General features: G+C 36.1%; 1 protein-coding gene across 2 annotated transcripts in view; it reads left to right on the top strand.

Annotated features, from left to right (window-relative positions):
* TNKS (tankyrase) overlaps positions 1-26,014 on the top strand; it is a 202,005-nt gene that overhangs the window by 109,665 nt on the left and 66,326 nt on the right. For both annotated transcript variants that reach the window (XM_045879767.3, XM_045879766.3), the window contains 6 exons: positions 17,744-17,838; positions 19,485-19,551; positions 19,847-20,033; positions 24,111-24,232; positions 25,694-25,785; positions 25,877-25,955. In XM_045879767.3, coding sequence (XP_045735723.1) covers positions 17,744-17,838; positions 19,485-19,551; positions 19,847-20,033; positions 24,111-24,232; positions 25,694-25,785; positions 25,877-25,955 — 642 coding nt within the window. The remainder of the gene's footprint in view (positions 1-17,743; positions 17,839-19,484; positions 19,552-19,846; positions 20,034-24,110; positions 24,233-25,693; positions 25,786-25,876; positions 25,956-26,014) is intronic.

The following is a 26,014-nucleotide window of genomic DNA, read 5'->3' as shown; positions in this document are numbered from 1 at the left end:
TTTGATCAGATGTTTTATTAGCAATCAGCCAAATAATTGTTTGATATGTAACTTTAAGGTGGTAGTGGTTTCTTGTTTTTCAATATTAATTTTCATAAGGATATCTTTATACAATGAACAAAAAAATATTTGAATACATCTCAAATTATTCCAATACTCAACTCACTTCGGAGTTCTTTTTGGTCCCTCTTGTGTCATTTCCCTTTCTTGGCTGCCTTTATCCCCTTCCAAAATAAATGTCCTACGTCTGTCCCCTCCTTATAACAAGGGAATAGATTGGAGTTGGGCGTTACTGTACATATTCCTAAGTAGGAATATGTATCTTTGCATGCGTGTACTGTGCCTCTCACTATGATTGTCACCAAATAATGAAAGTAACGAATATTTGGTTAGTAGTTTATTTTTATAAAGTGATAGTGTAATTTCTGGTATTTCAGGTTTCTTTTTGCTCCTTTCATTCATTCAGCCAGCACTCAGTTATGGTGTATAGGTCACTGTGCTAAGTGTTATGGGAGATAAATATGTGTTTAGGTATTGGTTCACAGGGAGCTCGACACCTGATAGAATGATTAAGACATTATCCTGTACGTGTAAGCTAATGCTCTAAAAAATGTATGATTCCTTTTGCGGTGATATAATTATACAGTGTAGATTGAAGGCGTTTTTGGTTGTTTTGTTTTTTTTTTTGGGGGGGGGGCCACTTTAAAGCATTAGTATTTAGACATGGATTCTCTTCTCTGAGAAACGACAAATTTAGATGAACGGGCAGTTGGAGGAGCATGATTTAAACTCAGAAACATTAACTGAAGGGTATCTTTAAATGTCAGATTTCTACTGTATAAATGTTCGCTTCCATAAAACAGTTAATAATGAATAAGATTCTGGAAACAGGAAAGTGTTTGAAAATGATTTTTTAATAGAAATCAATGAGAAATAAAGTAGAATTTAGTGCCACCCATTGAAGATACCCATAAAATAATTATTTAGTTGAAAGAGCAAATAGACTCAGAGGTCAGACAGACTGGGTTCTATTCTCTGCTGTTCCACTTTCTAAGTGTGTGACCATGCCTCTACAGTTTTCAATGCATTCATTTGTAAATGGAGATAATCATACTCCTTATACAAGGTATTTGAGAGGATGAAGTGAAATAATGTGATTACTGTATACCGTTGTCGCACATAGTAGAACCTCAGTAAATTAGATACCTGCTCCTTTGATACATGTTTTTGAAGCCTTTGGACATATTTAGAATGGACATATATATAGTTTTGAGTACTCCAACATTCCCCACTTCACCATGGAAATTGTCTTTTATTATCCAAGCTCAGTCTCAGATATCATTCGGATAAAATGTATGTTACCAGGGGGTCTGTAAAGCACATAATTGAATTAATTCTTTTGGAGCTTGGTGTTCACCACCCTCCCAAAACATCACATTTAATAAATAAATTTGTTTATATTAACAGTTTATAAATTCAGAAACCTGTTTTTGAGATATCTATATATATATATAGATATATATAGATATATAACCATAACCATTTTAAGCCTATATTCATTAAAAATTAATATCTGGCTGAAAATAATGCCACAGTATTCATTTGAATTCCATAAACACATCCAGTGAAGCACAAAGAATATATAAGATTAGTGAACTTCATTTTGCATTTATATTTGAATTTTAGGGTTATATACATTTGTTTACTGTAATATAGAATTTCTCAGTATTCTTGGTTAACAGCTCCCTCCCTCAGTGTGAGTCTCCACCAAATATCATGTTTGACCAGGGTTTAAACAGCCATTATGTGGTAGATCGTTACTTTGAAGACGTCTCAAATGAAACCATGCCTCTCATTATTTTATGCTTTGGTCTAGTTCCTTCTTACACTGACTTTAAGCTAAGCCTGGGACTGCTTTGATGAATAAAATAAAGCAGAAGTGGTGCTAGGCCACTTTCGAGACTAGCCCCTGAATTGGCCTGGCAGCTGCCAGTTTAGTGCTTTTGTAATGCTCTCTCATTGAACCCAGCTGCCATGCCATAAGGCAGCCCAAGCAACCACATGGAGGCCTCTAGCCAGAGACCCACCTGAGCTCAGTTAAGTCTCTAAATAACTGTCCAGGCATCCCAGACATTGTACCCTCAACTGAGTTCCCTGTTTAGCCTCCAGATGACATCAGTCATCCCTACCACCCTAGCCCATACCACGTAGAGTAGAAGAACCACCCAGGTAAGCCACCAGTTTGGGGTGTTTTGTTATCTAATAAAGATAATTGAAATACTCCTACTACAAGAAAATATGACTCAATGCTTATTATCTTTTGGGCAGGAAAGATTACATCTTTTCTCAAGAGGATTACTGAAAATGGCTCTTTCAGAGCTGTGAGGATGAGTTAAGTGAAGATTTAAAGATAAATCTCCAAATATATTTATTTCTTTAGATATGTTTAATTATTTTGAATTTATATCTTACATTTTAAGATTCTTTTCCCTCTTGGAATGCAAACATTAATTTAATGTGCATTTTTGGGGGGCGGCGCTCATAGTATTATGGGAAAAAGTAAGAGTTTGAAGCTAGAAGAGCAAGTTTTAAGTTAAAATTATTACTAGGCAAGTTTTGTCATATCTCTGAGTTCTCCATTTTTTTTTTAAAGATTCTTTCCATCCTTCCTTCCTCCCTTTCTTTCTTTCTTTCTTTCTTTCTTTCTGAGAAGGAACGTGAGCTGGGGATAGGGCAGAGGGAGAGAGAGAATCTCAAGCAGACTCTGTGCTGAGCACGGAGCCCAACTCAGGGCTCAGTCTCATGTCCCTGAGATCATGACCTAGCCAAAATCAAGAGTCAGATACTTAACTGACTGAGCCACCCAGGCACCCCTGAGTTCTCCATTTTTTAGCCCATAAAATGAAGGATTTGGGCCATATGACCTCTAAAATACCTTTAAACTCCAGCATTTTAGGATTGTAATATATTTTTTTATTTATTTCTCATTAGAGTTAGTAGCAATTACCAGTCATACAGAAGTAGATTATGTGAGGTTGTGTAGAGTCACACGAGATAAGACACTCCTGGAATCTGGAATAAAGTTTCCATAGAGCCTTATTTCCCTTTAAGAAAGTGTTAGCTTTACCTCAGGGCCCATGCCAGGCTCTCTATAGGCTTTAGTGGCTTTTATCATCCTCTCCTGTTCTTGGCAAATCTTGGTAGATGAAAAGTTATCCCATTTTTTAATTTCCAACTTCTGTGGACCATAGTTCAGATGTTACTTGGGATTACAGGAAGGTCAAAATGCCATAAGTCTGTATTAGGGAGCTCTTTAAGTATTTTACGTTTAATTATATATCTAACCTAATCGCTTCTTTAAAGTACATCTTGCTGAGCTGTGCATGTCTTACTGTAATGCAGAAATCCCTTAGAGCAAGTTTTCTTGCCTACTTATGATGGAATATATTGTATAAAATCTTTATGCTTGTGTATATTCGTTTTGTAACAATAAGGGCTTGAAAATGTCTTTTTTATTTTTCATTAGGGAATCGCTTCTACTAAAACAGTCTCTATTTTGTCAAGCATGACATTTCTGCTGGTGAGGGTAATTAGTACCCATGCCAACTATGCTCTGTTTCTCTCTTTGAGAAAAGAATTTTTAGTAGAAAGGGACCTGTGTCAAAAGGCAGGTGGTAAAACAGGAGTTCATTTTAGCTCTGCTTAGCCACCCTCCTCCTAACTTTGGTTTCTCCTACATCCATATCCAAAAAGCGTGTTTCCCGCAGTTGTCAACATTAGACTAGTTACTAGGTGAGGGATAGAAAAGGAGTGAGTACTAAATCATTTTGCTGTGAGTATGATTCGTTGCTAAAATTTGATTTAGAAGCCTGGTTACAAAAGTGACACTTAAGTGTATTCTTAAAATGGCAAGAATCTAAGTTTAAAGAGCTCTTTCTGCCTCTACAAGTAAACCAAATGTTACAGGGTAGAGTAGATTAGAGCTGCAACATTCACTTGAAAAACATCCATCTGGTAGAGCGGCAAGGGCAGAGGATGTGGAAGAAACACACAAAGTAGCTTCCGGGGTGTTGCCCATGTCCAAGTTCTGTGGTTGAGTGGGATGGTGGGCAGTGTTATTCACATATTTTCATGTATCAATTACTGCCTGATGAAGATATTTAAAAATAGCCCAATAATGATTATGATTCGATATGATCTCTTTGGCTTAAACTGTTGGATTAACATCAGGTAACAGTAAAGTATTCAAAAGAAGTTCTTAAATCCTTTTAGTGAAGGGTGAACCTTAATGGGTAAAAAGGCTTGCTTAGGGACAAAGAGAAGTCTGATTTCAGAAACTTCTGGCCTGATGAGAAGCAGCAGAAAGGGAAGAGTTAATTATGGACTTAAGAACTTTGAGATTGTCTATAGCTTTGAATGAGCATTATTAGGAACTGTGGTCTGGCCATAATACAAAACCAATATAAACTGTTAATTTCCTAATTCATTTTGTACCAGTTACCTGGTATCCAGCTCAGGTTGCCATACCATAGATTGGGTGGCTTAAACAACAGAAATTTATTTCTCAGTTCTGGAGGCTCGAAAGGCCAAGATCAAGGTTTCAGTATGGTCAGTGTCTCATGAGAGGCTCTCCTGGCTTGTGGAGAGCTGCCTTCTTGCTGAGAGAGAAAGCAAGCTCTTGGATGTCTGTTCTTTATAAGGGCACTAACCCCATCATGAGGCCCACACTTCATGACCTTATCTAACCCTACCTACCTCCTTAAGGTCCTGTCTCCAAGTACCACCGTATTAGGGTTAGGGCTTCAACATATGAATTTGCCAGGGTGGGCATGGACACAAAACACTCAGTCTATAACACCTGGTTATTTTCGTATCACTACCTTTTAAAAAAATATTTCTTTTCTAATAACTGCTCAGGAAGCCTGCTTCCCTCCCCACCATGCATATTCATCCATTTACTTACTTGCTTAATTAAATTAGAATTATAAAGGAAAATTTCAAAAATATCAAAAAAATATCAAAAATTCCCATAATATTCTTTTTTTAGAAAGATTGTTTTCAGTGACTAATAAGAAAATGTCTTTCTCTACTAAGAATAGGATCAGTAGTAAAACTTCAGAAACAACACTATGAATACCATGCGTAATTATTTGAAATGCATATTTGGGTAGCCAAATTAGGAAATTTGAAAATAGACAAACTCTAAATATAAAACGTTTCATATATTGATTTTCCGTTTATGAAGATAGTAACATGATAATACCCTACTCTGAATACTGTAAAAATGCCCACTGAAGTAATCTCCTAGTTTCAGAGAGGGTTCAGTACCTCTTAGAATTGGGGAAGGGGCTTTGGGCAGGGAACAGAACTAGGCTCTCTGCTCTTGGCTAGTTTTAGCTGCCAAATTCGCATACACAAGCTCAGAAACAACAAGGACTTTATCACTGAAGGCACTTTGAGGTGATAGCATATCTCTCAAGTCCTAGAGCTCTTAACAACATTAAAATCAGCTACAGGAATTTCTCCCAGTTCGCACAGTTAAAATGACTATTTAATGATCTAACGCAGAATGATTCCCTCATAAATAATCTTTAGTTGCCAATCAGTGTAACTTGTGACCTGTTTCAAGAATAAGTCAACTATCTGTTGAATGTTAGTTAAAATCTTTGATGTTTAGATTTTAAAACCTGAGACTGTGAATATTAATTATACAAAGGAATTCCCGCAAGGTGTGAGTAGTGTGAAAACTTTGCTGCTTAAGGTATAAAGCATCAGGTTAGTATCAGACCCGAATCCTGGTTTCCATAAAGTCTGCTAGATGTTTCTCATTAAACAATTTAGAATTCATGTTGCACCTTCCGAGAGTGCTAAGCATTCTTTTTCCCCCCTCCCATACAATCCCACTGAGGGGAAGCTAGAAACTCATTTTCATGCATGCATTTCAGTTCTGCTGAATCTGAGGCTGGAAAAGAGAAAAACAAATTTCTGGCTGTTGAAGAATCCCCTTGGAGTTTCCATGATGAGAACGTTAAGTTAAAATTGAATTAAGTTGGCATTCAGAACTTTATTCTCACAAAGATTCCTCTGTGGATTTCTTGTTCTTTCTTGTATGCTCCTTTCCTTTCCCCTCTCCTGCTCTCCCCAATACATACACTTAAAGATAGTCCTTTACTGTCTCAATTTAAAAATAAACTTTTACTATATAAGGCAGCTTTATTTTATAAGATATTTCATAAATTCTCCAAATTTCAAATGACTTAGGTTCCTTCCTAAAGATGAGATGTGTTACGTTGGAAGAATATCCTCTCTGGGGCTGGAAAATATCAATCATATTTACCTCTGTTCATGTAGCCTATCTAGAATTCAGAGAATCTTATTTGGAGGAGAATTTAAATGGCAGTTAGTCCAACCTCCCAATGCAGTGTTGGAACCTTCACTATGAGAACTCTGACAGATTGCCATCTGGCTCTGCTTGAATACATTAAAAAAAAAAAAAAAAAAATGAGAGCTCACTGGTTTGGATCAGACCATATCTGACTTAGTGCTGAACTTAAGGTTGCACACATTAAGGAGATATATTGACTAGCCAGAGGGTGACCAGGAAGGTATTCAGGAAATTATTCTGGAAAAAGCAGTTGAGGCAACTTCAGGGGTTCAGTTCGAGAGACCAAATGACTATCTGTTAGAGATATGTAGAGAAACCCTGCACTAGGAAAGATGCGGATAAATTGTCTTGTCCAGTTTCAATTTCCTGTTATTCTTTCTTGTCCTCTAATACTTACTATTCTAGACAACTGTTGTTAAGAAGTCCTACATTTCAGTAGGACTTCATCCAGTGGGATGGTCACACTCTCATCATTCATGGGATTTCACATATAGTACCCTATGGATCTGTGCTGAGGTAGCTAGAGCTACTAACGTGATCCCTGCCCACCAGGAGTTACTCTTCCTGCCACTCAGCTGTGCTAGTCCATTTCTGAACATGCTATCCAGAACCTGAGCAGCCAGCCAGAGGAAAAGAAGGAAAGCAGAATGGGAATTCTGAGGTCAGACTGTCTGGATTTGATCTCTGACTCTATTAACTTGCTGTATTAATCTCCCTGTTCCTCAGTTTCCCCCTTTATATGGAGATTACAGTAGTTTCTAGCTCTGGTAATCGATTTGTAAAGTAAATACGAGTAAATACCAATTAATACATACAGTACGTATAGTACATTTTGAAAAGTGCGTGGTACCTAGAAAGTCTCTAGTAGATTTTAGCTATTATTTTCAATAAACAACTTTGTATTTTCAAAATATCTTCTATTTCATTTTAGCCTGAAAATAACTCGGTGAGGAAACTGGTATGATTGTCGGCTAACTTCCCCTATTACAGAGACTGTGACTAAAAAACATTAATGTGTTAAACACTGTTAGGTTCTAGGAGTGGTATCATGTCTATTATTGCAAAGTAATAGGAGTGGTATCATGTCTATTATTGCAAAGTAATAGTCCTGATATAGTCCACTGTGATGAAACCATATATGTATTTAGCTCGAGGTACTGTGCTTTAGAGAACCATTGATCATGAGGCCCGGGACCAGAGAAAAAGATTGGAAAAGAGAACATTACTATAGGAGGATCGAGTAATGTGTAATCTGTAGAAGAAACAAGTTAAAGGAGACCTAGTTTTTGAAAAAGGTATGAATAAAATATCTTTTTAGAAAAGTTTTGTTTTTACTTGGGTTCATCAGTTTTCATTCCCCAGAGAGTTTCTTCTTTAAATTCTCTTTATAAAAGCCCAAGAATTGAGAAACTTCAAGGAGATTGTCTAATCTTCATTATGGTACTACTTTAAATCTCCCTCAAAATTGATAGGCATCAGTGATACATATTTCCATGGATTTATGCCCATATTGATTCTCTAGCTTGCAAGTTGTTTTGATTTTGATTAAAGTATCACTGTCTCAAAGAAGTTCTTAGGTATACCTAGCAAGCAGATTAATCACGTCTCTCTGCCTGAAAGAAACTTAATAAGCTCTGATTATGTGGTTATTATATTTTCCAGGGTATTTTATATTAATGGCTGATAATAGTATTTTATTTGTAGAAGGGAAATACTGATCTGTCTTAACCAAATGATGAGTTTGAGGTGTTTTTTGTTAAGATAGCCAGAGCAGAGATGGAACAACCTGACTGTCGACTTCTAGACAATGAGTAAATAATCATGGTACAGCTAGCTACACAGTGGAAATACTATACAAGGAATAAGATAAACTTATATATACTAATACTTCAAGAGAAAAAAAGCAAATTGCAGAAGAGTATAATATGATCCATTTGTGTGACCAAAACAACAGCAAAAAGAACTGAGAAAAACATGTTCATGTACATAGAAAAAAATCTCAAATGATACTTGTGCATCTCTGAACAGTGGTTACCTTCAGGAAAGGAGTTTGTTGAGTTAGGGGAAGAAGTAGAGAGAACATTTTACTTTATATTATTTTAGAGGGAATACGTTGTTTTTATACCTTAAAAGGGAATTCTATTGGGGAGGGAATGGTGAGTAAAGGTAACTGATAATTGAGACCAGTTAAAACTGAGAAAATACATATGTAATACCTCATTTTTGGAACCATATCTGAGAAGTATGTTTTTATAAAAAAGTGGAAATAAGTATTGGAATTTTTAAGTGTAATGATCCTCTGTTCATACATACTTTATAAAAGGATGGCAGGAAGTTAAGAAAATTACAAGGATGATGTCTAGAATTCACACGTCACAGAGGTGGTAATTGCAAAACTGATGGTACACAGGGCAATCTTATCACGAAAAGTAGGATATCCAGACATAATATGTCCCCTGAGACAATGCTGTAGGAAGTACTGTCTATGAAGTATTGTTGCTAAAGAAGTTTCCCGTGAAAGAGGAAGTTCCAATTTACGTGAAACACAGAAAATAGAAATAGGCACAAGGGAAATCATCACACAGGACAGGGAACAACAAACAAGGTCTCTTCAACAAGTCAGGATCATGAAAAAAGACAAAAGGAGAGATGAAGACCGTTGTAGATGTAGGGAAGCTTAATGGCACAAGAACCAAAAGAATTGATCCTGACGTCCAGCAAACCAACTTTAGAAAGTTTTTCAGACAATTAGGAGAGGTACTTCATATGGGTATTAGATGGATTTACCGCTATTTTTGTGAAATGTAATAACTTTGGGGTATTAAATGAAAATGCCATACTTTTTAGAGACCCCTGTGGAAATACGTAAGGGCGAGAGTTTGCTTCAGAACACTTCAGTGGGAAAAATAAAAGAGAGAAAAAGAGATGGCAGATGCCGGTGTCACGAAGTCTTAATAATTAATGATTGTTGAATCTGGGTGATGCTTACATGCATGTTCGAGTGCTGACAAGATCATAAGGTTTTATCTGATGAAGCCATTTTTGTAAGTGTAGCAAGAGCAAGAGGCTGGAGGAAGAGCTTGAATAGTATGTGGAGCTTGTATGGCCTGAGAAAGACTGCACTTGAATCTTTTAAAGGAATTGTTTAAATGGAAAGAGAAGTATCCCTTGTTATCTCGAGCCAACTTTTAATAGGATTCTTTTCCTAGTTTGGCAGAGGAATAAGTCTTTCTTTATTCAGAATGCCTGTGTGCGCTTGCACGTAGGCACGCATATACAGACACACGCACAATTTTCTGACTTGGGACAGCTCCAGGAACCAGGAAACTCATTCAGCAGTAAGCTAGAGTAGGGTGGCCAAGCATCCCCGTTTGCCTGAGATGAATGGGTTTCCTGGGACCAGGAAAATCTTGGGCAAACCAGGATGAGTTAGTCACTGTAGTCTGGAAAATTCCAGAGGATTTGATCGAGGTCAAACCGGGCCTTTATCTTAATGAAAACCAAAATAAACTATATATCACGAGGGTAGATAGCTTTCTGATGACTTACATCATGGCTTCACAGTTGTGGTTTTGTTCTTTCCTGGAGAATGCATCACACATCACTCAGGCCTGTGTTGAAATGTTGGTGTAAATCTTTCATACAATTTTAAAGTCAAATTCACCAATTTCATGTCCTCTGTTCCCTTTTAGTAATGTAAATCAAAAGCTGACAGTAACTTTCATTTTTTAATACCCTACTAAGTATAAAGTACTGTTAAGCCTTCAAACATAAATTTAAGACATATTCTCTGTTCTCATGAGCTCAGGGTAAATTAGAGGAGATAAATAAATAATTACTATATATTATTTTGTGACAAGTGTTACAGTAAAAGATTGTGGCAAATAGTTTTAGGACCAGTCTTTGGCAATCTTTTTTATATTTTATTTGCAAGATACTGTCCAAAGACAGAACAAGAGGAGAAGAGATAATTATTTGGAGTATTGCTATTTTGTTTTGTTTTTGTTTTTGTTTTTTAAGATTTATTTATTTGCCAGGGAGAGAGTGAGAGAGCACAAGCAGGGGGTAGGCAGAGGTAGAGGGAGAAGCAGACTCCCCGCTGAGCAGGGGATCAAGTCCCTGCATCGATGCGGGACTCCATCCCAGAATCCTGGGATCATGACCTGAGCCGAAGGCAGATGCTTAACCGACTGAGCCACCCAGGTGTCCCAAGGAGTATTGGTATTTTGGAATCTCATCTTAAAATCTTATCTAAGGAATGTCCCAAAGTGTGTGCTTTATAAAAATGGAATAACAGCAGTCTTAAGAAATTAAGAATTTTTATATTTTATGCTTTTTAGATGAACAGTGTTACAAAGATTGGGATATATTCTGTATGGTAATGGTTAAACTTCCAAAGCTTTCTCAGCACTGTCAGATCAAGGAATGCTTTCCCCTGTATCCAGCAGTCATTTTCGAGAGAGCAATGTGTGTTTTGTGTTAAAATGTAAATGCTAAAATTCCTCTGGGGTTGACTATGTGTAATAATGCATTTAAATCTTAAGACATAGTTATCATGATTTTTTTTGCTCAATGGAAAAAAAAAGATTTAGAAATTAAATTTTTATATTCTGGGCACATAATAATATATAGGTCTTTGAAAGCTGATAGCTGCCTTATGAATCCATAAGATTCTTTTATTTTGACATTTGACCCTCAGGAATATTTTGTCTTTCCTTGTTGTTTGGATTTGTTAAGATGTCACATGTGAAATTAAATTTAAGTGGGAGAATATTTTGTTACTGGTAGGCCTTTAATTTTTTCAGAAGATATTTCACTTATTAGTACAATCTAATGCCCAGTCGTTGCAGCTAATTAATAATTAGGGCATTTGAGCCATGTGGAGTGAACCAGGGGGAGTAGAGCAAAAGATGAGGTTGGAAAGTTGGAGAGTAGTACTGGGAGAGATTTTTTATGGCCTTCTAGATCATTATACAGACTTAGCTTTTTCTTAGAGTGAGATGAAGAGCCATTGGAAGATTCTGAGCAGAGGACTGGTATATCTAACTGGTATATTTTAACAGGATCACTCTGCTGCTATGTTGCATGGACTCTGAGGGGATTCTGCTGGAAGCAAGAATGCCAAATAGAAGGCTGTCACAACTCAGCCAGCTGAGAGAGGATGGGGACTTAGACCAGGCCTGTGGCAGAGAAGTGATTGGATTCTGGAGATATTTTGGAGATCGTGCCAACAGAAATATTCTCACCGCAGTGAGCATAGTGTGTGAGGGAAAGACGGTAATCAGGAAAAACTCAAAAGAGTTCTTGACCCGAGTAACAAAAAGGATAGAGTTGCTATTAACAGCAATAGGAAATTGTTCCTTATAGGTTTTGGAGGAATACTAGAAGCTCACTTGTGGACATGATAAGCATGAGATGTCTCCTGTATATCCTTGTGGTGATGTCAAGTAGGAAGTTAGATTATGAGAGTTGGGAGTTCAGCAAAGAGGACTGAGCTGGAGATAATGATTGAGGAGTCGTCAGTGTATAAAGGTTATTTAAATCCATAGGACTACATGAGATCACCAAAGGAATGAGTATAGATAATGAAGAAAAGAGATTGAAGGACACCGTCCTGGAGTACTCCAATTTCAAGAAAATGAGGAGCAACCAGAAAAAAAGAGTAAGGAGTAACCAGTGAGGTAGGTCTTGGTGTCCTAGATACCAAGGAGAAAAATATTTCAAGAAGGAGGAAGTGATCAGCTATGTCAAATAGTCCCAATACCTAAAGTAAGGTGAGGATTGATAAATGACCACTAAGAAATAACTTCTAAGTACGTAAGATACTTAATAAGGTGATAATAATTAGTAACTACTATTTGTCGTGCTCTTTCTGTGTGATACTGTATTAGGTGCTTTATACAGTTTTCTGTCATCCATACAATAGCCTTAAATGGTAGGAATTACAATTCTCATTTTACAGACATTGGAAGGCAAGGCTCCAAGACACTGAGAAATTAGTCCAAAGTCATATACCTTGTAAATCTGCAAAGCAGGAATGCAAGCCCCGAATGTAAAAGCCTTTACTCATTTCCTTATATTTTGCCACCTGGACTTAGGTTAAGGTTGCAGCCACAGCTTTTGAACAGGGCTGTCGCTTGTTACTGTTTTCACCCTGCATGTATGTGTTGGGTAAGTTAAAGCTCTCTTACAGGCTTTTTTCTGTGCTGCAAATCTAGATCATAAAAGGCAAGGATAGATATATATGTTTGTTTTTTTTCTTGTGGCCTGATTCCAAGAAGAAAACTCTGGATTATGAGATTTCCTTAAGTAAGAATTCCTTTTTCTATAAACATTTTACAGTATGAAATATCAGCAATATCATTCTCTTACAGCAGAAAAAAGTAGTTTTTATATTTGCAGTTGTTACATACTTTATCACTCCTCATGCTTGGCTTTTAAATATTCCAACGAAAAATCTGTTTTAAGAATAAATCTAAGAGGTACCAACTGGTAGTGATTGCTGGCCTGTGTATGATGATGTCTTAAATGTTTGCTTCTTGTGTTTACTAGTTGCAACCACAAAATTATCAAGTAACGTGTGAATATTTTACAAATGGGTCTGCTTGATTTTTTTCAAAGCCTACATTACACTGTTAATTATCCTAGCATTTAGAAAATTACTTTTATCATTACTTTGCCATTTGGCAATTGAGGTATACAGTTGGCACTGTGTGTTAACCATTCATTAAATTTAGCCCTAGACCACATGATTTTAACCAGCTGAGCCACCCAGGCGCCCTAGACCACATGATTTTAATTGCTTTGCATCAGAAGATAGTATTTTGGTATATAATGTTTAGATGCTAAACATTATACCTGCTGAACTTTTTTCTACAAGAAAAACCTCTGGGATCTTAGTAGTGTGTGCTTGTTCAAATCATCCTTTGTTCTTAATTTTTACTTTTTCTTTTCGTTTTCTACCATTTCCTCAAATTTATTGCATGCATTTTACAGATTTGTATGTGCCTTCTAGTGATACTATTTAGTTTGCGTAATTAGCATCCGCATTGGAACTACTACTTGGAAAGGCTCATCTAGCTTATTCTGTACTTACTCTCCCTGTGAATTTACCTACTCCCTTAAGAGCTCAGCTACCTCTACTTAGGCGCTGCTACCATTTTGCCAACTGACACTGTCATTATCTCTCCTCCATTAGTCCTGCAGTCTTCAGTTCGGGTCTTCTGCCATCAGAGTCGTACCCCACCCCCAGTTATTCTCTATGGAATAACTACAGCGATCTTTCCAAAACTGCAGTCTTAAGTAATTGCTGCTTCAGGCTCTTCAGAGGTTTCCCATTGTTCTTAGAGGCTCCCCCAATCTCACATATTACACTTAGTCACTGAGATTTTTTTCATTCCTCCGTGTCTGGTGGGTATTAATATGTGCTCTTCGTACTACCTGGAATAAAGTTCCCCATCCTTTTACCTCAGGGATTTCTGTTTATCCTCAAGTCTCCCCCTCAGGAAACAGTTCTTCTGAGAATCTTCCCTAACGGCAGTCCCTTCCGCAGGCCTCCAGAGTGGTTTAGTATGCAGCCTCTAGGCTCTTATGACATCCTGAACTTCCCCTCCTACAGTATTTGTCACATTTAATAGTAGTTGTCTGCTTTCTGTGGTTGATTCCTCAGAACCTAGACTTTTGTTTCCTCATCTTTGGCCTTCTGAAGAATTAGTATATATGTATTTCATTAAGGGACTCATGTTTTGGAGGAATAAGAAGACTCATAAAGGCAAAGAAAGTATTGACCTTTCTTGTTTCCCATGTTACCCCTAGCACTTAGTATGCTGCCAGATACATTGCAGATGCTAAAAATTTTATTTTATTTTTTAAGATTTTATTGATTTATTTTAGAGAGAGAGCATGGGGGCCGGGAGGGGCAGAGGGAGAGGGAGAGGGGCTTAAGCAGACTCTGAGCTGAGCGCGGAGCCCAGTGCAGAGCTTGATCTCACGACCTTGAGATCATGACCTGAGCTGAAACCAAGAGTTGGACACTTAATCGACTGCGCCACCCAGGCGCCCCAATGCTACATCATTTTATAACCAAATTTGTGTTCAGCCTTCGCTCCTTGAATTCTAGTTAGTCTAACCATAATCACTATAGTGTCAGATAGGCACTTCAAATTCGATAAACCCAAACCTCAAAATCTTTCCCTCTGGCTTCCTCTTCTCTCCTCCCTTCCCTTTCCCAACCTATAGCCTTCCTTTCTTTTCATCTGTCACTGACATTTTTGAACTGGAACTGCTGTATCCTTTACTACCTGCATCAGTCAGTTATCAGATTCTATCAATTCTGCTTTCTAATAGTTTTTGACACTCACTCCTCAACTCTGTTTCTTACACAACTGCTTTATATCAAGCCTCCTGTCACTTCCTACCTTGTCAATTACAGAGTCTTCTAATTTACCTAATTACAGTAATTTAGAAACTACATATATAACCATTTTCAGAGCACTATAAATAATTTTTAATGTCAATGATTTTTAAAAATTAAGAAACTAAATATTTTTTCATATGTTTTATCCTTCTAAATAAACAGTTAAGGTGTGTGTATATGTATTCATCCATTTAGGGACTTAGTTCATTTTTAAGAATAAGAAAAACTGTTAGTAAATCAACTGTATTTGAGCAAAATTTTGTAAAAGATTCTTAATATGAAGAAGGAAAATCTTTTTGTGCATCAGTAATGAAGATGTCACTTTTTTCATACAATATTAAATGTCAGCTAAGTCCTGTAAAAGAGCTTACTGACTTACTGGCCAGACATCCAAAGCAGTCATTGTCTCTGGAGGGAGCTTCCCTACTGCATTGTAAAGTCCAATTCAGTCCTGAAGGTGGGCCAAGATGGAGTAACAGAAACTAGTTTTACCTTCCCTCTTGAAATAATTAAAAAAAAAAAAAAACAGGCTAAACAAAATGTATGAAACAATGGTTTTCAGAAACTGGACATCAGGCAGTACATGGAAGTGATCCCTGAGAGTTAAGCATTAAATAAGCCGAGTTGTGTGACTGCTCTAGCTTACTGCCTAGAAAGCATTTCCAGTCCTTAAATTGGAGACAGGAGGCCCAGGAGGAGCCCAGTGGTCTCCCTGGATAAGAAGGTAGAATTAGGAGCTTGGGGAGACTGTGTGGCAAGAGTTAGCCGGTAGAGGGCCAGTGTAAGGAGAACTGCAAAGAAGAGAGCTCCAGAGATCTGCAAAGTTCCCCGGACTGTCTTCAGCTGAGTACCCATTAACAAGAGTCTGAGGAAGCCACACGGGGTGATCAAAAGAACCACTGAAAGAGAATTAGAGGTAGCAACCCTGGCAAGTCAAGTCACACCGCATCTGTGATCGTTTCTGGTGCTACCAGCCAGACTGGACAAACCTCCTAATTCATTAGCTACCATAGGGTACTCGGAAGGGTCATACCTCACTGGAAGGGGAAATTAGTCCTAGTCTGAAGGCTGCTCTGGTTCTGTTTAACAAAGCTAAGAACAAGCTTTGAAAGCAACCTAATATATATATAACTGGGGTCCCTAAAGAGACAATGGTGGGAGAGAGGGCAGAAAAAAAAATTTGAAAAAATAATAGAATATTTTCCAAATTTGGTGAAAACTATGAACCGCAGATCTAAGAAGCCCAGCAAGCCCCAAGCATCACAAAAGGAGAAGACGGAGAAGGGGCAGCAGCAGAAGGGCATACCAGTGTACTTCACGATCAAATTGCTTAAAGCCAGTGATAAAAATATTCAAGTATCCAAAAGAGACGCCACATGTACAAATGAACAAACATAAGGGTGTTCACAAATTTCTAGTCCAAAATGATACAAACCAGAAGATGGTGAAGCAGCATCTTTAAAATATTAAAGGAGGGGGAGAAACGGTTTTGAAAATAACTTGGTATTTCCTGGCAGTATTATTTGCAGTAACATTCGACATGTGTCTGGAAGCAGAAATTTGGATGGGCAAATTGTTTAATGATGCAGAAATTTTAATCATCTATTTTTATATGACATTTTATATTTTATAAGTGTTGATATATGAAAGAAAAATTTCTCCTAGCACATTTTTGAGGTAGCTAGGATGGATGATTTTATGTCTGTGTTTTACACATGAAGAGGCTGAGATATATAGGTAATATGACTTTCACAGTTTCATAAGATCCAGGAATATAATCAGGTTTCCTGACTTCCTCTTTGGGACTCTCTTCTAATCTACTTGGTCTCCTCATTATTAGCTGTGTACTGCTCAAAACTACTACCTAAACTTAGAGACTGCCAAAATATATGAAATATATGGCCTGGCTTGAGAGCAGTAATACTACAGTATTTAGTGATTCTTTTGTATCTTGCCATTTATAGTATTTGAAGAAAAGAAATTGAAAATCTTACTAAATATCAAGGCCCAAAAAGAAGACAGGAAAAATGAGAGTACATTAAGGTATATTGGACCCTGTGTGAAAAGCTGTTACAGTATTTGAACTTTAAGTAAATGAACAAAGGTGGAAAAACTGCAGTGGTTGCAGAGAACCTTTTAATTGATGTTATTTCCTTTTTAAAAGAAGTTTGATTATTTTAATTACCATATTAAATATGAGCAGAGTCCCGTTTAATAACTTGGTTCAAATTAATGTGGCAGAAATTAGTTGGGAAGAAACTGTATTTTGTATTTATACTGCATATATAGTACATAAAATAGAAGAATTAAATACTGTCCTGTCAAATGTCATTGCACCCGATACAGCAAATTAATTTTGACACATTGCTAACAGCCACATGGAATGAATATGGTCCATTGTCCTTTTTGTTGCCACTAAAGTTTCTTTAAATTATTCTTTAGAGAGGCTTTTTAACCTTCTTAAATTTCTCTTACTTAAGAGAAATTTTGAGAGCCAGCTCTTTAGGGAAGGACTTATGCTAGAATTGGGATTGAAATCCTCGGACTTGAAAAGTGGGCAGGATTTAAGTAGGATAAGGAAGAATGTTTTTGGTTATGAGGAATATGAATCCTGACAAGTCTTCTCAGAACGCTGACAATGAATGGTTCCTGTTGGAAAGAAGTAAGAAATAAAGTGGAGAAGGTAGGGTTGGGCTAGATTACTGAAGGCCTTAAAAAACAAGTAGGAGAAATAGGTGAATGACACTGAAGTTAGAATTTCCTCCTGAGATGAGTGAATTGTCTCTCATCCAGTTATAAACTGTGACCTTCTGGCACTTCAACTCAGCGTTTTCTGTGCATGTTAACATTTACTGTATTTCAATCTAAGTAAACACCGATGAAATGACAAAGGGAGAATGATTTACCTCAGGAGGGGATGTGTTTTTCTTTTTCTTTTCTAGTCTACCCCTCTACATCTAGCAGCGGGCTACAACAGAGTTCGGATAGTGCAGCTTCTTCTCCAGCATGGTGCTGATGTTCACGCAAAAGACAAAGGGTAGGTGTGTTGAATGGTTTCATCCAGGGATCGTTACGCTTTGTTTTCAGCATCCGAAACACTGAAGTTTTTGCGCACTGGACAAAGTCACCTATCCCATTTCTTTGAAGCTTGGGTAGCATGTTTGCAACTTTGGTTTGACTTCATTTTCATGTTCTACTTGTTAAAGAGGCTTTCTCATGGTAACGGCCTAAATTAGTTAAATTTTATCGCATTTCTATTATTTGAAGTTAAAATTTGCTTCTCTCAATTACATTTATTATTTTCAACTCAAGTGGCATTCCAGAAAGGGAGATAAAACAGATTGAAAATTCCGATAAGCCAGTAACATAGCTATCCTATTCATCTGGTGTGTAAGGATCATCTTTTATTAATAAACCAAAATCATAAGTTTATAATATTCTAATTTGGTTTTTATCCTGATAAAATCTTGGACATCTGAACTGAGAAAACTTACAAAGGTTGATATGGGAATGGGGGGAGAGGGGAGGGACTATTAAGAAAGCAATGAAGTCGGGCGCCTGGGTGGCTCAGTTGGTTGAGCAACTGCCTTCGGCTCAGGTCATGATCCTGGAGTCCCGGGATCGAGTCCCACATTGGGCTCCCTGCTCAGCAGGGAGTCTGCTTCTCCCTCTGACCCTCCCCCCTCTCATGTGCTCTCTCTCTCTCTCATTCTCTCTCTCAAATAAATAAAAAAAAAAGAAAGAAAGCAATGAAGTCATTTATTTTATGAAGAGGTGAATTTTAGAAAATTTTGTATCCGTTCCCTATCTAGTCTTTAGGGGACCTATGAAGTAAGTCTGCTCCTATGTAATAGGCTGACATTTCTCATTGTCCCACCTTAAGATCTTACCACCCAGGTAAAATAGGTCCATATTACACTCCTGTGATTGGCAGCATAAAGAAGAGAAGCCCTGGAGGGAGGAGGGTTTCTTTCACTTTGCCTCTTTCCATGTCAGAAAACACGGAAACGAAGAAACAACTCAGTATTTGAGACGGTGATCAGAGAGGGGATCTAGCATTTCAAATCTGCTCTCTCTGTGCTTCTCTCTTGCCTGCGCCGGCTGTTGTGCTGTACGTGACTGGTGTCCCAAAAGCAGAGGGGCATACATGCCTGACGCTCTTGTACATCTCGGTTTCCTTATGCATGTCCAAAAACAGATGGGTGTATGATAGGTGGGTCATCAAGGGAAGTACACCACAAAAATGGGGGTCTTTGACTCATGCAGAATGATACTTGGAGATGCAAGTTATAGTAGTTTGGCTATTTCATTCTTATGCTGGAAATTACCTTCAAAGTGAAATAAAATGGTAGGACTATTTCAACTCACTCTCAAAGAACATTCTTCTATGGTACTTGATCTGTAAAGCATGCAGTGGTCAATTAGCACATGTTCTTCCTTTTACTTAAATACTTTTCTAATTGGTATTTTTATCATTTATTTAAGGATTATACACACAAGACACAAGGTAAATACAAAAGGTTAAACATTAGCTACGCTTTATATCCTCTTATTAAATACTCTGAGATATTTTTAATATAATTATATTGGGATCTATTAGAATTTTGTCTTTTAGCACTTCTTGGATAAATGACTATACATTATTTGAAATTGCAGTACTTTAATTTGCCTTTCTTCATTTAGTGGACTTGTGCCTCTTCATAATGCGTGTTCATATGGACATTATGAAGTCACAGAACTGCTACTAAAGGTAAGAGAAATTTTAAAATACTGAATATTACTTGCTTTTTTTCTAACTTCTCATAAGTTTTCATGTGATTTGTGGGCCAGTTAAGAGTATTAAAAAAATAAAATGTTTTTTAAAAATACCACTGTTGCCTTAAAATTTTTAGAACACTCACTTTATTTTAAATTGTTTTTAAAAACTGAAATTAAAGAAAGTAAAACATTTATTGACATTTCGAAGAGTCATAGCTGAAATTTACAGTGCAATAAATGTCTTCAGCGAAATGATCACTGACCTAAAACTTTTTTTCTTGATTCAGCATGGAGCTTGTGTTAATGCTATGGATCTCTGGCAGTTCACTCCACTCCATGAGGCTGCTTCCAAGAATCGTGTGGAAGTCTGCTCTTTGCTACTTAGCCATGGTGCTGATCCTACATTAGTCAATTGCCATGGCAAAAGTGCTGTAGATATGGCTCCAACTCCTGAGCTCCGGGAGAGATTGACTTGTATGTATTTATATCCCAAACTCAATATTGCTTGCTGTAAATTAGAATATCTCATTTTTGTTATTAAACTGCTCTTTTGTCCCACTTAAATACTAACCTTCTGTTCTTACATATACACTAGTTTATAATCCTCATTTCTGATCCTGTACTTTTCTTTTGAGGCTAATGAGGGCGAGTCAATCAATAACCATTTATTGCATGCTTACTAGATGCCAGGTACCAGAAATACAACAGCGTACAAACCAGAAAAAAATGCTCCGAGCTCACAGAGTTATATTCTTATACTATGGGTAATAATATTTGATATCTAACATTATTGAGCACTCACTGTTTCTCAAGCCCTGCAGGATTGTACAGTCGTGTTTCTATTTCTTATGTGTGTTTTAGCCCAAGTGCAGTCACTTTCCCCAATTTGAATAAGATCCTGTTTATGATTTGGTGGAAGTAATATTCTCAAATGCTGATACATATTACCTATATATACATGTGCATGTTTTTTAGATAAACTTTTTGTTTTGGAATAGTTTTAGACTTAGAGAAAAATTATAAAAATAGTACAGAGAGTTCTCATATATTCCATATCCAGTTTGCCCTCCTATCAACATCTTATATTAGTATGACATACTTGCCATAATTAATGAACCAGTATTGATATATTATTAACTAAAGACCATACTCTACTCAGATTTCCTCAGTTTTTACCTGAAGTCTTTCTTCTGTTCCAGGATCTCATTCAGGATACCACATAACATTTACTTGTCATATCAAATACTGAGATATATTTAATTCTACCTGTGGGCATTGCAGGTTTAAATTAAACTAGGCATCACCTACCTGATACTTAACTGGTCCCCTGGTTGGTATTCCCTTTCATGCCTTAAATGCCTGAAGAAAATCTTTAAATGATAACTTAAGAAAAAGGCAGAGTCAAAATGATGATAATGTCATTGAAACTTAAGCAGATTTTAAGCTGGTTTATGTTAAAACAGGAAGACTTGCAATTTTCATCTTACTTAACTAAAAATTTAAACTTATTTTGGTACTGGAACAGATGACATCAACGAGATTATAGGCAGCACAAACCAGATTATAACTAGGCAGATGTCTTAGCAATGAATCCTTGTAGAAATGCCTTTATTCTCCCTCCCATTCATATGACCCTTGTCATATGTTATCTTGCATCATATAGTTCCTTCTTCTATGTGTATGTTCTGTCTTCCCAGTGAAATTTAAATTCTTAGAAAGACTTTTCATTTTATTATTGTCTTCTTAGCACGTGCACAGTGCTTTGTTACCTAATAAAAATGTATTAATGGTATTTGTGTTTGGGCCCATCTGTCTATCTACCCTCAACCCAACACAGTGCATTGTGCACTATGCACAGCAGGTTTATTGAATTGAACTTGAAACTTTTTTTTTTTTTATCTTTTTCTAATTTCCTTCTTTTAGTTTATACCCAGGGCTCAGCTTTATCCCCTGTCACCTTTAACTTCTTTTTCTTTTCAAACATTTTGCCAATTAGGAGTATCATTGTGAGTTTATAGTGTATTTCACTAGACTGTCTGATTCCACTGTCCACATACGATTTAATGAAAATTTGTATAGTTTTGTAAAAGAAGTTCCCTGATGATTTTTCAACCTTCTCAGTATTTTTTATTTTATTAAATAAGATTCTACCAAGGAATTATTTGAAGAAAAGGATTTTAAAAAGTTGGAACTGCTCTAACTCTGGTTTTCATCATCATGTCCGCTGCTTTACACTAGGCATTCACAATTACAGAGTTCTCTTCAAGAAAATTGTACAAGAAACAAAGAAAAACAATATTTTGATCATAACCAGGGTTATAACATTTTCATTACACACATTTTTTTTCTGCTCTTCTCTCTTTTTTTAATGTGTTGTTTCCATGAAGCCAAATGAACAAGGTAGTTTGGATTCTGCACATACTAGAGGTAAAAATACTGAAAGTAGCTTTCATTCTTTTTTCAAAATACATTTGAAAAGAGAAACTTTTAGGGCACTTTATAAACATTAAGTTTTCAGGGTAAGTTGGAGTAATTTGCAGTTTTACTGCCTTCTTTTTAGCTACTTAAGTACTTCCTTGAGGTTTTTTTTTTTTCTTCCTTGAGGTTTTTAAAAACAAACCTTTATGTAACCTTTGCATTTAGAGGGACCATTATATTGTTGATAGATTTTCCATTCTCTGGGGTTTTTTTATTCTTGAGTATACATCAATAAAATATTTTAAATTTGAAAGTCAATTTGGGCAGAAATCTTTACTTTTTTTTCTGAAGAGCAAGAAAAATAAATATTTTACTTCTTGTGTTTTGAGAATATCGTGTTGTTTAATTGCATTATTACATCCTAATTTCTTGATTTCCTTAGTACTGCAGTCTTACTGTTTGTTTTTCATAAATTTGCCCATTTAATTTTTTTCTGAGTACCTTTCCTGAACGTAAAGGAGTAATTGAAAAAGTAGAATTGCTTTTATCATTTTGATATCCATAGAACATTTGTCAGAGAAAAAGCCAGTATGATTTGAACCCAGTTTAAATTTTTCTAGACTTCTAGACTTTCTAGACAAAGCAAAATTGTACTTTTTATTTGAAATCAGTTCTCCGTACATCACTTTCCTTTGTAATTGTCAGGAATCCTGCTCCTGATATATGGCAGTTGGTAATTCTTTCACTTGATTTAGCCCTAATTTTATCATTAAAATGAAAATCTGTAATTTTGTTATTTGAAAATACTGGTTTACTTTTATTTCATTTGAACTTGAAGTTGAGTTCTGAAGTTTCAAATTCCTGTACTTTGAGGAATTTAGTGATGATAAGGTACCACTAAACAAGAGGTTTTGTAAAAATGGTTTTTCCCCTGAACCTAGCATGACTTATAAATATTCAGCATTCATGCAACAAATTGAATACATACTATGCTCTATACCAAGCAGTATGCTAAGTGATAGGACTACCATAGCAAATAAAGTCATGTGATATGTCTGTGAAAGAAGGCTAAGTGCAAGTGCAATGGACTTCATAAGAAGGAATCCTAACCCAATAATGAGGAACATCAGGAAGGCTTATCCAGAATATCTAAACTGAGACCTTGAACAATAATAGTAGTTATTAAGGCATGTGTGTGTGTGTGTGTGTGTGCGCGCGTGTGTGTCTCTTTCTCTGTCTTTTGAGGGACAGAGGGAAGTGAGATGAGGAACTCAGGAGAGGAGAGAGAGGAAAAGAAAGGAATTCAGTAGTAGGCAGGTACAAAGACCTGTAATGGGCCAAGGATTGCTATGTAATGTATTGGGTTGCATATCATTTGTATCTTTTTAGAACAATTGTCAACTTTTTGTTAGCAAGTGGTTATATCGAAATACTAACCAAAATTGTAAAATAGAAAATATAACTATACGTTTTTAATTAGAGTACTGGATTTTTATTTATGCCGTTAATTTGGAAATCACGTTTGAAAAAATCTCATACAAATAATAAATAAAATATTAGTTGTTCTTTGAAAAATTATCAAACTCTGGCACTTCGCCGTAGTTCAGTTCTTCCCTTTTCTATGCTAAAACTATTAATATTTTGGTGACTATTTCTCTAAGTGCCTTTTTGGTACCATTTCTTATATTTAGTTGTGGTGGCAATGGTAGTAGTAACAATACAAAAAAAATGGGTCAACCTGTCTTTCCTCTTTTACTACTTGAATTTTCATTTAATTATATATACTTTCATGATAGTATGTACAGACCTTTCTTGTTTAAGAGCTATAAAGTATTCCAGTATATATGTGTTTATAACTGGTTTCCATTTGGTGGACATTTTTGGTTGCATGTTTTAAAACTTAGCTGGATTGAGTATCTTTGTATGAATTCTGAGAGTATAAACATCTTATTTCATACATTTTTCAAAAGTTTTCATTAACTATACATCCTTTGCACCTTTATCATCCTGTCTGTTGCTGCTATTGGTAAAATAGAGCAATATGTAAAATTAATAATTTTCTGATTTGTAATCATGCTAAAATGATTTTTACAGATTTTAAATCTTTTATGTCAACCATTATTTCATTAACAGATGAATTTAAAGGTCATTCTTTACTCCAAGCGGCCAGAGAAGCAGACTTAGCCAAAGTTAAAAAAACACTCGCTTTGGAAATCATTAATTTCAAACAACCACAGTCTCATGAAACTGCGCTGGTAAGATTTTATTGTTAATCCATTCCTTAGGTCTATAACAGTAGTGGAGGGACAAAGTATGATTTTCATTTCAGAAACCTTAAAGTAACTTTAGTATCTGAAATGCCAGGAATTGCCATTTTAATGTTGGTTGCATTGATTTTTAAATTTGGTTCAGGAAATGATTGCTTTCATGGGTGAGGGAATAGACATTTGCTTACCTGTGATTTGGGAATTATTTTTACCTTTGTCTTTACCCAACCATATCATAGCAAATCTACTTTTGTGGCCAATTCTTTCATAAAATACAAGACGTGATTTTCTTTTTAGAATCTTTTTTTTTTTATGTTGCTAGGTAAAGACTGTTTTCTGTAGAATATTAAAGTATTTTCAAAGGTACTTGCATCATCCTTTGGAGCAATTATCTTAATTATCCAAAGAATTCCTACATTCATTATAGAAAAATGATAAGATGATAAATTTTTTGTTCCAGACTGTACAAATTGTTTTTTAAACTCTTCATGTTTTTTCTTCTAATGTACTTTCAGAAAGATTAGCTTATTTTCCTTGTCATTGACCACATTAAGTTTCAGATATAGGGCTGGTAAGATTATTCCTGAATTCAGAATTTAAACATACACTATGCCTCTATCACAGACCTGTAAATACGCTTCAGTTAACATTCCCACATATATCTGGCACAAGAAAAGTCAAGCTATAGTCACTTCTTGCTGAAAATGACATTAAAAGAGTCAACAAACTGAAATGGGCCAACTGTATGTATCCTTAAATACATGACTCTTGAACTGGGATTCAGATACATTCACACTCTCCAGCATTATGCCAGGAGATAACGCAAAGCAGCAGAGTAAATCTGACCTGCTTTTTTGGAGTGTTTGTTTTATTCATTAGTAAGTAGGTTTTTACTCTTAAAATTTTAATACAAACATTTATATAAAACAAAGTTGAATGCAAAAATTATACAAATATAGGATAAAACATAAAATTTCTGAGAATACGTCTTCTGCTAAGCTCCTTCAAGTTTATTGCCTTTTTGCCTGTCCCTGGGCATATAGGCTTATAGTGCTAGGAGTAGCTCTCGGGCAGAGTTTGAGAACTGTTGATTTATGTGGCTGACAACCTAATGAAGGATTGACTAATTCAGGTAAGAGTATTTGTAGCTTTGGAGAGGCAGCATTCTGATACCTCCAAATAAGTATATATTGGATAATTACTTATTGGCCAAAGGAAAAGAAACAAAGTCTCTCTTAATGCTTAACTAAGATGATTTCACCTTGGTTTAAAGGCGTATGTCTTATACTTCCAGTATATTTAGAAAGAATTTGATCATCTCCATAATGTAAAATATATAAGTATGTTTTGACAGAACAATATCCTAAATAGTCAGCAGATGCTATTTAATTCCGGTATCTCTTTTAAATAGAAGTTTATTTTATTAACTTAGTTGTGTTTACTTTATAGCACTGTGCTGTGGCCTCCCTGCATCCCAAACGAAAACAAGTGACAGAACTTTTACTTAGAAAAGGAGCGAATGTTAATGAAAAGAATAAAGAGTAAGTGTAATTGCAGAGGGAGTAGTATGGTTTTTAAAAGGGAAATGCAACAAAACTAGGAAATTTCCTTTTCCTTTTCTCCTCTCCATAGTTTCATGACTCCCCTGCACGTTGCAGCAGAAAGAGCTCACAATGACGTCATGGAAGTTCTGCATAAGCATGGAGCAAAGGTAAGACGCACACCTGAAATAAACTGTCAGACTTGGAGTTGAGTAGCCTAGCTGCTCTT

This window comes from Mirounga angustirostris, unplaced genomic scaffold (genome assembly GCF_029215605.1).
Source record: "Mirounga angustirostris isolate CCGP_5_RB_7025 unplaced genomic scaffold, mMirAng1.0.hap1 SCAF_2, whole genome shotgun sequence".
Classification (NCBI taxonomy): Eukaryota; Metazoa; Chordata; class Mammalia; order Carnivora; family Phocidae; genus Mirounga; species Mirounga angustirostris.
The sequence above is the reverse complement of the archived record's forward strand: the minus strand, read 5'-3'. Positions and strand labels throughout refer to the sequence as shown.